Raw genomic sequence first — 12,237 nt, 5'->3', positions numbered from 1 at the left:
GTGGAACTTGGGTAACTTACATGGTATAAAAAGCATTCTGTACTCTTCTTACTTCTGTACTTTTTCTCCCAAACCATTAATAACTATACTGGTTCAGAGGTCATGATGCCATTCATACCTGCTAAACTTCAACCCCATCTAATAAGCCTAAGATAAAGATAAGTACAAATGGAAAATGAACTCTGATATTTTCCAGTAGAAGATATATGAGATTAGGAAGCAAGTATCCCATGTTTCTGATTCCAGCACTAGGGCTATGTGGAACTTTGGTCCCTGATTCAATTCAGTGGAGATTCGGCCCGATTTGGTGGCCAAATCTCCAAATCTGAATCAAATCAAATCAGAGGACTCTTTAATTTCTCTGAATCAAATCAGAACCCTCTGAATCAATTTGGAGATATTCGAAAAGATTCAGCGATTCAGACATAAACACAGATTTAAATGTTTTTTCTACATACCTCTAGGTAACAGGCCGTTCACAAATACTGCAATGTTGGGTCAGATTGAGCGTCCCACAGAAGCGTGGAGGGGGTCCCCAGTATGCTCAGCAGCTGACCCGGAAATGGACCAGAAGCACTTCCTGTCCACTTCCGGAGACTGGTGCCTCCTGGGTCTGGGGTGCACTCAGGGTTCCTCCATGGCTGATTACCAAGCCAGGGGGGTGTGGAGGCCCCCCCCCCCCGTGCACTCCCCAGTGGACCCAGAAGTGGACCAGAAGTACTTCCAGTCCACTTCCGAGTATGCCACTAAGCATGCAGGAGACCTCCCCCCACTGTGCCCCCCTCCGAATTCATGAGGTGCACCTGGTACCTCAAGGTATGTAGAAAAAACATTTAAAGCTGTGTCTATGTCCAAATCACTGATTCCTCAAATCCGCATCGAATCTTCAGATTTAGATTCGGCCAAATTGAATCGGGGACAGTGATCCGAATCAATGAATCGAATCACTGTCCCCAATTCAGGCCGAATCCAAATCTGAACTGAATAGGGTCTGTTTCGCATATCTGTATCCAGCAGCTCTCTTCTGATAGGATCATCTCTCAAACTGCACAGACACAAGCAGATGTTCATGTGGGGACAACTACCCCAAGATAAATAAAAAAAGCAAGCAACCTTGGGGTTAGTTCCTTGAACATGCATGCTGAATACACATGGACAGTACTTGAACATTTGCTCCTCTCTGCACAATAGATGGCAGGATTTGAACCAATGTATAAACCAGCTATTACCCTGTCTAGTACTACATTTTACAACGAGCATTTATTCAAGTGAAATATTGTTATTGAAATATATAATCAAGCTGCATTGAAACAGATGTGTGTGTGGTTTTTAATACACTGTAACATAAAAATGAAATAACCAGAAAAATATAGCACTTTCCAATGTAGGATACCTAAAAATATGAGGGTGTTTTAGAAGCTAATGGCAATTTCAAAATAAAACCATTGTGTGTGCAATGATAACTGAGCCACATCAATTCTCTACGAGGTTGCAAACAATGGGTGGGTTCAATAATGCCACCATCAGTGTTTCCCACTGTTGTGTAGTTTCCCATTTTGTTGCAGAGATAAAACATGAGCAGTGATTTTGCCATTAGTTTCTGAAACACTCTTGTATATTAATAGAAATGGCATTCTGTTTGAACTCATTTCTAAATGTTACTATAAGTCAGAGGTGCAGGTTATTTAGTGAATGCATAACATACAAATGGATACATCTGACACTTTAATCCACTAGTCACTGGATTTTAGGCTGATGTAAATTAACCAGAGAACTGATTGATTTGATTTAAGATTTTAATGTAATTATTTACTATGAGGCCATGATTTTTTTTTAAAAGTCAGTTTGTTTTCTGTTTAACAAAATCATCAGTAGAAAAGAGTGCATTTATTCTGATCATAACCAAATGGTTGGGTACTTGCAATTAAAAAGTTAAAAGGAAATGGAAGCCCCAGTGAGAAGTCCATTTAGTATCTGTAAATAAAAGTGTGTGTGTGTGTGTTCTTTTACACTTTAACAAGATATGTTGATACCATTACCATAGGAGCTTATCTTATAGTTGCCATTTTGCAACGTGGGTTGCTTTCAGTAATTTTTAAAAATTTACAGTTGCAAAGTAGTTGATCTATGATAATTCCCTGCTATTATTCTGGAAGCAGCAAATCTTATGCCCATGGAGAATATAAGGACTGGATGATGTCCCAACACCACTGAAAATGCGGAAGTTCAGGCACTGTACAGAAGGGACTATTCATGCTATCCAGACTGTTCTCTCCAGTGACTGTTCTCTCCAATGACTCATTCACCCGACAACTCAGGCAATTTCCTGTCTCACTTAGTCCTAACTACCAACACTGTAATAGGCTCCTTTTCTTCTGAGTTGCCTCTTTGTCCCTCAGTGGCTCCTAGACCTGAGGTACTGAGATTGCCATGACATTCTTCTTTTCCAAGTCTCAGCTGTTACTCTCATGTCAGTGGTCAACCATGTCCATTGATTTCATTGTAGCTCTCCTGTGGTAGCTATACAGTATCTCTAGCTCTAGTACATTGTAGCTCTAGTAACTATACAGTTATCTTGGGAAGCAGACAACAACATTATCTCACTTCCCATCCCATTCTTCCCAATAGCTCATGGAAGTATCCACTTGTTCACGGAATACATTTTCTGATTCAGTTTTCCTGCTTGTGTTCTCTTGGACCTATGCCTTCAGTTTAGCTCCTATTTTTTAGCATGAGCTCTGTAAGGCTTTGGCATAGAGTCTGTCCTTGCTTCTGCAGATCATTCCCAGACAAACAGAGAAGCAGAACATGCATACCCAGATTTCCAAGCATTGCCACCACAGTTCCTTGAACAGTTTCTTCCAGCAGAACAATGAAGCCACTTTATAACCTCTTGTGGACTTTGCCTATAAAAACTGACCCACTGAGTCGGTCAATTTTTTTGGTTACCACTCTACTTTCTGATCTGCTTGCTTCCTCACTTCTGAACAATTATCTCCTGACTACTGTTTCACCAACATCAACCTCTGGCTTCCCTTTTCTGACTGGTTCCTTCTATGCTGGAACCCCTTCTCAGAGATATTTCTTGAACTTGGCTCTTGACTCCTGGTTTCTGATTCTGGTTCCTGCCTTTTGGACTGTGATTCCCCCACGTCTCTTGCCCTACAATCTTGGGCCATGGGTTACTTCTGACTATTTACCTTTATGCTTCAGGCAACCCGCCCTTGTCCCAGATATAAGGCAAAGCCTTTTTTCAACTAAGGGAAGGTAACTGAATCGCTTTTAATTAGCACAAAATAAAAATATCTATTGCAAAGCCTATTTCTTTCATTGTGCATGAATCTGTGAAGTCAGTCTGTTGTAAAAAGATCATCTAGAGTTGGCTAACAACTTGCATCTTTCTAACATTTTTTTTTCTTTTTACTAGAACTGTTACAAGAAGGGCATGTGATGATGTAGCTGGGCTATGGCAGCCAGCCAAAGTTTGTACAGCTATACCATGCAATTCTCAGTTTCCACACATTCATAAATGGGATTTACATTTGTATGACATTGGGCACACCTACACATGCATTAATGCGCCATAGTTACGGCGCATGAAGCCTAGTACCTGAAATAACAGGTACTAACTCAACGCGCAATAACCCACACTACTACACAGTAGCACCAGGGTACACATTTTTAGTGACATTAATGTGCAGTAGACTAATTCTACTGCGCATTAGCTCACTAGCACAAGTTTTACTGTGATGCACTAATGGGCAGTAGAATTAGTCACTGAGCATTTCACTTCTTGTGTAGATGTGCCCACTTTGTATCCAAACAGCTAAGTCTATCAGCCTCAGAGTATCCTGAAGACATTCAAGTTTTGATATCCAGGTAACAAAAACCTCATCTAAAAATGTCAGAGCATACTGATAGGAGAATAGTCTGTTTATTTTTTCATTAATTATTGTATTTGTTCTCAAATACTTTATATAGCTGAAAACAAAAAATCAAGTTCTACCATGGCCTATATCTATTTGATTTTACCCACAACATACATGCAACAATGGCAGAACAAGTTAAAACAAAAGCAAGAAAACCCATAGTTACCTTAACTTTCCCTGCATTGTCTTCCTCTTCCTTTTTTTCTTCAAATTCAAAGGCTACAGTCATACGCTGCTGCCGTTGCTCCTCCCACAAAGTAGGGTTAAAACTATCACTGTCCGACTGGAAATCTATAGTTACGTTCCAAAGTAATATAAAAAAAATGGCGAGTAAGAGAATATACAATCAATGCACCAATCAAAACACATGACATTTATTTTAAACTAAAAAATAAAATACGTTGTGTTGAGCCTTAAACCTTGCACTACTACAGACATGGCCAACCTATCACACACAAGCTACAAGAGACATAGGCAGCTGCTGTGTGGGGCATATGAGCCCCAAGCACTCCGTATAGGGAGGTGGCAGAGAGGCAGGCAGCAGAGCGCTCTGTGAAGCAGCGCTGGGGCAGGATGCTGCTGGAAGAGGTAGAGACAGATATTACAGCCAAGAGCCAGGTTAAACCTTCCCTGGGGCTCTGCAGCTGCTGCATTCAGAGCTCTGGATTTTCACTGGCCATATAAAACTGTGATAGCTCTGAGGCTAGGGAGTGGTTGACCCGGCTCTTGGCAGCAACACCTCTTCTTGCAGAAGTGTTCTGTCTCTGCTCTGCTCCGTGTGGCCAGGGCCAAAGCCCCCCGCCTCCATTCTGGTACCTCAGGGCACAAACTACCAGGGACTCCGGGGAGGGCAGGGTGAACAACAGCGACACCTGGTAAATGGGGAAGGTTAACTTGTGGTATGCCTGTCAAAAAGGTTACAGTGAACTTTTTTCTTATAATTGTATAAAGAGATGGAAAAGTGACACAAGTTTGTCTTAATTTGCAAATAACCTTAAAGAAATAAATTGAAAACTGCTGCAGACTAGTTGCATTTGAACTAAATACTGTCAACTATAGTATTAGAGAACTCCTATTAAGGTTATGGGACTGTGTAACTAGAAGATTAAGACAGTGCTTTAGGTGAGAAGGAGGAGGATGGGAGAGTGGTAGACATTAAGGGTCAGATCCTTTCTTGTTAGGTAAGTGTGATTCCAGTCCATCCTGCCTGAGTCCCTGAAAATCCATTGACTCAAAAGGCTGGTGAGTCTTCCTTCTCTTTGCCACTTTTTATACCTTAGTCTTGAGATGAATATGAAAAACCATTATGAAAATAGATGTTTTAATGGCTTTTCAGGGACTTAAGCATAGTGGAAGATCACACTTACACATTTGGTCTAACTAACAGTATCTACCCTTAAACAGCTGTTGCCACCAGAGCTATGAAAGAAAAGCAGCTCTCCTCCCACCCACAGTATAAGTGTCAGACTGTATTTTATATTCTGTTACATCATTCATCAATTAAATGAATTCAGTGGGGTTAATCCTGTGTCAAATAACAAAATTTGGCTCCTTCTTCTGACTTCAAAAAAAGAGGACAAATCTTACTCCAGAATAGGCTGCTTTACATGCACTGTTTGTTATATTCCCACCCACCAAATCATGCTTGAATATCTTTATTCCACACCTCCCCACTTCTGTGATATAAATAATCATAATAATACATGCTGCAGCCTTTGTAGAAGAAACTGCTGAGTTTTGTTTTTTGTTTTTACCTTCATCACCACGGGGTTGCTGGGGAAACATATAGTTAGTCAGTACTCTTTGCTTTGTTTCTGGATGAGCCTCGGTTTGTAAAGGGATAAGGGCCTTAGACTATAAATAAAGGACAAATGAAAATGTTCATCAGAATTTCAGTAATCTGTATTCAACAAAAATGTTTTTTATGATCTGATAAAACAGAAAATATAAAATGTAATTAGTTCCTCTAGTCTAATGACTAGTTTCTGCCCCTGGAAATTGAAAAATGCATTATTTTAATTTGGAATTTTCCCCTTGGGTTTCTCATTCTTAATTATACATATATAAAATCATACATGTAGAAATTTTTCCAGTGCAAGTACTAGAGTCAGAAAAATGACAGTGATTAAGTAAAATAAGAAGCTGGGAAGGCTAGGAAAAAGCACAGGGTAAGTGTTTAGCACTTGATTTTAAGCTGATTTGCCTGGAGTACATGAGTAGTAACTTTACTGTGGTCAGTACAGTTACAGTAGAATAATATTGGTACAAGTGAGTGGAATATTTGTCATCAGGCTTTGTGAATATTCAGATAAAGTAGTACATTTTACTGTAGCATGTAGGAGCCAACATTGTAGATGAGTACAACATTCAAATTGTCTCTTGTAGAAAACCCAAGTTATTGAGAACAACCTCCTTCCTCATCTTAAAGAGAAAATAAATGTTCGATATGTTTGCATCAAGCTGAGCTGTTAAATAACCACTCAGTAGTTCACTCTAATGTTTCCTTTAGTTTGGGAGTTATATTTTTCTGGCTATACAATAGAGATCAGTTTTTGACAAGCAGAAACAGAAATGAGAGAAAGAGAAAAGCTTTTAATTGACTTCATCAAAATCTCCTCAGAATTTTTGTAGAGATATGTATATAAGTTGTTAAAAAGACTAAACCATTATCTTAGCTACGTAAGTAAAAGTGGCAGTTAAGAATGACTGCATTGCATGAAATCTATACATTTGCTTATTAATGAAGTTTTAGCATTTTTAGTGTTGATTTATCACCGAATCCGCTATAGTTGTTTTGTATGTACATTCGTATCCCTAGGTAATTGGAAGTTAAATTAGGGCAGTTTACATCTAAATGAAACAGTTACACCAGATTAACTTAATTTACTGAAAGATAAAAGTGGACAGATGAAACGGCTAAATCAGCTGATACAAGTTAATGAGCAGCACATCTCATGCTTTTGTGTGCCCCTCTTTCACCCCATTCAAAACAATGTAATTGTTCATCTGTGCACACGCTTGGTCTTACAGTAAGTGTCTTACTGATTACTCATTTAATCATAAGTCAACAAGATATTCACTCAGCCTCTGACATTCAGAGAAGTACCTGATACTGCACTGAACCCTCTAAATTCAGGGGACATCTGTACAAAGATAGATATCCTTCCCAAGAGACAACTGTAGGATCATAATCTCAGTGTCTTTTTCACATTGATAACAGAATTATTCATTTGCAATAAAATGCTGAAGTTTGGTTCATGCACAACTGCTGTGATCAGACTTGAATTCAAAAGGCAACAAGATCTACAGTAAGTTTACAGTTCTAGGGGGGGAAAACTTATTTCATTATTAAAATAATTGCAAACTTATGGTAAACGTTTTGTGAAAATTAACTTATTTTCCTTCTACAGTAACTGTTAAAATGGCTGCAACTGCCAACTCATTTGTCTGCCAGTACCCATGGATAGATTTGGTAGTAGCTAGTTAAGCTGTAACATTTCTCAATACTAATTCTGCAAATTTAAAAGCCCTAGACCACAGGCAGTATCATCATAATGATGCCTGATAACACTGGGCAAAATCTCGCTGACTTCAATGTTTAGAAACACAGTCACTAACCATCAAAACTACAAGATTTGGCACTTCAAGGTGACTGATAAATTCCATATGGAATTATGACATAAATTATCTCTCATGTCCATCACCTTTCTCATGCTACAGGTTGGTGGGGTAAGCTGGGGATCAGACAGCTCCACGCCACATACTCAAATTTAAATGCAAAGCCACAAAGTTGTTCTACATTAAATAGCCATCTTTGTAGCTGCTGTGCTATTTTTTATTGCATGATAAATTGATTGAGTGTGTGACATGTTATAATTTATTGTGCATAATGTAGCATCTTCCAGGGACTGAAGCTCTTGCAGGATCTTGGAATAAAGCAAGTTAGATGCAGGTTGACTATAGCAAAAAACAGTATTTTGGGGAAAAAAAGGAATTTTTCTCAAGGACCAATTCTCAGCTAAGTATATTTAAATAATTGCACTGATTTCAATATGTGAACAATAAGCTATGCTCATTTATTTCAAACTGATAATACCAAACATAATATTTATATTATATTATTAATTCTATTTTGAACATATTTTATTGAAGAAAAATAAAGGCAGACTTGTCATGAACACTTAATATTGTTCCCCTCCTCCTAATCTATCCACACACACATACACTTTTTTAGACAAAGAAAAGATACATATGAAAAATTTAAATCAAAATTTTAAACCGATTTTGGAACTTAGAAGTTGAAAGGCAAAAGGACACGGGTTACTACCGGACATTTTAAACGGTATTTGTTGCCTAGTTCCCATTGATTTCAGTAAGAGTTGGGTGTTTAAATACCTTTAGTAATCTAATAGCAAGTACCTAAATCAGTCTTAACTATGGGACTTAAGAATGTTGACAATTTTGAACCTACCTTTATTTACCATTATTTTCTATGAGCAAAGAATTTAAATGTTACTTTTGATCAAGTAAAAGATATAAAGATAGCAAAACACCAAAAGAGTATCAAATGTATAACAGTTAAAAGAAAGCCTTCCTTTTCATGGAAGGAAAAAAGGGATAAATGGAGAACTGAGGGGGATGGGGAACAAAACACTAAGAGTGGTGTCATAGAGAGATTAAGGCATGAAGAGGACAGAGACCGTGTCCAGTATAAAATCCCTGCTTCCTGCCATAGGCCACAAATGTGCCATTTCAGAGAGAGCCCTGTGAATACTGCTAGCTTTAATTTATCAGTTTTTTTCAGGACATTGAAACTTAGCAGATAAAAGGAACACATCCTTCCAAGGTGAGTTTTTCTGGTAAAAGTGGCTAACAAAGCGTACATTGAATCTAATGAGTCTAAATACTTCATAAGCACAGCTGAAATAACCTGTTAAAATATAGATTTTATCTGTGATCATTAATAAGACATCCTACACCTTGCTGTTAAAGATGAGATAAAAATGAAAAGTTATATTACCTGGTTGTCAGACAGCCACAAAGCTGCAAGTTCTTTAAGCTTAGTAAAAGTGAACGGTAAGTTCTTCAGTCTGTAAACAATAATATTAAAAACAATATGAATATTTGATGTATGCAACAGCTTATTTTAAGGAACACTGTGAAAAATTTTATATAATATATGTTAGCTTGATCACACTGAATTTGGTATTTTTCATTTTTATTTTCTTTTTGGTTTTATTAAGGGCATTAATTCATTCCTGCATTTAAAAGCTAGGGCCACAGCATCAGTCCAAACAACCTGACAACATCTTTTTGAGGTATTAAAGGAATATTGTCTTTACCTTACTTTTAACCAAGAATCTGTAGCTTTATGATTTTTTTCATTGTCTAGCAAAAAGTTCTGTTTGAACTTGCCCAACCTCAGTCAATACTGGCAAAATTAAGGAATCAAAATAATGGCACATAACATAAAAAGCCAGTAGGTGAAAACTTGGCCTTACAAAGTCAAAAGCAAATGAGGCAAGGGTTTCACTCAGTTTTTCTTGAACAGTACTTGTACTAAAATTATCATTTACTGTTTTAAGTCTGTATCAGAAATTATGCTGAACTATATTATCAAGCTTCTTTCTATATAGAGAAGTTTCAGTGCTATCATTATACTTTTCCTAGAAGACAAAATGAAATACGACAGCAAAACAAAAGTTCTAAAAAAAAAAACTTCATCATATTTATGAACACATGGTTTCCCACAAGTGAACTGAGCTTTTCACTTCAGATAAACTGTCTTGGTTTTTTAAGCTAGGAAAGGGGAAAAATGTAAATGATCTCTCTCAAAGAAGTATGTAAATTCTCTCTCAAAGAATATTGCCTCAGATTCTCAACTCCCAGCCCACCCCTACTCTATTCAAAAGAGGCATTTTCATAATCTACTTTCTGATGCAGTTTATCAGGGAACCTGGCCCGCTGTTAGAAAATTACCCTGTTTGGGCACCAGCCAAGTAGGAAAAAATTCAACCTACAGGTCACTGGAGTGCTAAGAGGAAGAGAAAAATCCCACAACCTCAAAAATCCAGGTCAATCTAGCAGTTAGATGTTAAATAGCAATTTAACACATGACATTCTCAGCCAGGTCCAGAAACCTGTTCCTGCTCAGTGCAGAATAGTATCTGTCGGCAAAGGAAAGGGATTCTTAGCCAACCTGCTGGGCACACAGGAGCCAATAGGCTCAATAATATATCGTTGATCTATCTTTCTGTCAACCAGGTAATACAATATCCCCTCGCCCAAATCCACAAGAAGGCTGAGGTTGACATCCTATTTTTCCCGGTCATCTAAGTGGCAATTTCTTGGTAGTTTACAGGGAATTTTTAGCACTTACATGTCCAGGGTCATTTAAGTTTTAACTTAATTTTTAACTAATAACTCTAATGGCATAACTCCGTAGATGCACATACTGAGCATGTTCTGCAGCAGTCGTAGCCCAGGTGCGCAACCCTTGTGGACAGAGTATCTGATAATGGAGTCATCCAAAATCCATGACTACCAGACTTTGTTTCAGGAGTGAAAAAGGGCTGTGCATATATCCACCTGTCCATTTTCTGCCTCCATACTTCAGATACTAAGACACCCACCTGGCAAGCTGAAGATGCTAAGTTTTTGCACCCCTTACTCAAAGAGTGAACCAGGGTCACTCTCACCTCTTAGTACAGCAGTCTAGCCACTATACCACAGTTCAGCCATTATTTTCTGCCTTTTCCAGTATTCCTTTAGAAGATGAGCCACAAACATAGATATTGGGGAAAAAATGGATGTGGGCAAAGCAGGGGAAAAGTTTAGAGACAAGGACTAAGGCTAGAAGCCCACTCCCTTCCAGGCAAGTAGCCACCTCACTGAGCCACACACTTTCTGGCTTGTGCCCTTCCTCTTGATCCACATGCCTACTCTCTCATGGATGCCAGGGCACCAGCTGCAAAAGGAGCACCAGACACAGGACTGGATAACAGCTGACCTGTGGTATGGTAGCTACAGTGTTGCTCTGGAAAGCAAGAGAGATCCAAGTTCTAACCCCTCTGCAGAAGGCGGACCCAGGCTCTGCAGCCACAGCTGTTTGGGGGAGAAGATGACAAGTCTTGCCTACCCACCTATGGAGATGTCTCTGGGCACAGAGCTATGTGTCCAGGAAAGGAACCTTTCTGGATACAAAAATGCCTCTAGACCACTAAGAAGGAAGAGAGCACCACATGCAGACACTCAGGAAGGGAACACGAGGTCACTAAGTGCCTGCAAGAGAAGCCTGTGTTTGTGAAAAATAATTCCTAGAGGAGCAAAGGGCCTTCTTCCTTATGGCCCAGACAAAGCCTTGCCATTTCTGAGGGGAAAATCTTATTTTTAACTTTTTCTGTATTTTTGACTTTAAAAACGTCAGGTATGTCACACAGCAATTTCCCTTTTTAACTGAGCTCTTAACAAAGGAAGGTTTCTTCAAAATGTTGTTTTAATTACAGATGTACCAGCAAAGACAAACAAAGACATTCTTACATAGTTTAAAGGGCATAATCGTATTTTCTTTTCTTTGAAGGTTACTGATGAGTGAAAATGTTTCTAAATATATCATGTACTCCTAACAAATAAAAACATATATTTAATCGTCTGGGAGATAAGTCACTTTGTACTATGCATTTCTAAACAACCCTTTTTAAAATTCATCTATTACAAAATGACTATGTTTTGAATGCTTTCTGTATGAACATTATCACCATATTCAAGGATGCAAATGATATGTAAAGACTATATAGCATTTCAGATGGAAAGTGCTGTATTTACATGAGATAATGCATTTTAAATAGCTATACTAAAAACCTAGATTTCCTCATCTATAAAAGTTAAATGTCCATTGCTGAATATTCTAATCTTATAAAAGACTAAATCGGTCCGTCTGTCTGTAACGCTTTAATCGCGTTCTGACTGGCTCACAGAAACAGCCAATCAGAGTGCTGCAAGCGTGGGGCTGCACCATCATGATTCCGAAGCTGTGCCAAGGACCGGACAGAGGGTGAGGGAGCCGAGGCCACCCCACCCCCTGCACAAGGCAAAAAGCGGCAGCATGGGTGTTAGGTGGCAGCACTCCATCCCAACCCCCTCCCCCCTGTCGTTCTTGATGGGCAATTGGCTAGTGAATATATATATTGCCCTTGTGAGTTCATAACCAATTTAATGGCTGTATGGATGAGAACATGTTATATATATATTAAACCCTATAATTAGTACCCACATAAAACAAAAGGCTGTGTGAACTAGCTTTAGTTTA

At 38.6% G+C, this 12,237-nt stretch overlaps 1 protein-coding gene across 3 annotated transcripts in view; it reads right to left on the bottom strand.

Annotated features, from left to right (window-relative positions):
• Positions 1-12,237, bottom strand: part of LRRC7 (leucine rich repeat containing 7) — a 220,369-nt gene that overhangs the window by 68,771 nt on the left and 139,361 nt on the right. For all 3 annotated transcript variants that reach the window (XM_019531612.1, XM_019531613.1, XM_019531611.1), the window contains exons 12-14: positions 8,950-9,019; positions 5,684-5,783; positions 4,096-4,220 (exon numbers count right to left, since the gene is read on the bottom strand). In XM_019531612.1, coding sequence (XP_019387157.1) covers positions 4,096-4,220; positions 5,684-5,783; positions 8,950-9,019 — 295 coding nt within the window. The remainder of the gene's footprint in view (positions 1-4,095; positions 4,221-5,683; positions 5,784-8,949; positions 9,020-12,237) is intronic.

This window comes from Crocodylus porosus, unplaced genomic scaffold (assembly GCF_001723895.1).
Source record: "Crocodylus porosus isolate Cpor-Errol unplaced genomic scaffold, CroPor_comp1, whole genome shotgun sequence".
Taxonomy (NCBI): Eukaryota; Metazoa; Chordata; order Crocodylia; family Crocodylidae; genus Crocodylus; species Crocodylus porosus.
The sequence above is the reverse complement of the archived record's forward strand: the minus strand, read 5'-3'. Positions and strand labels throughout refer to the sequence as shown.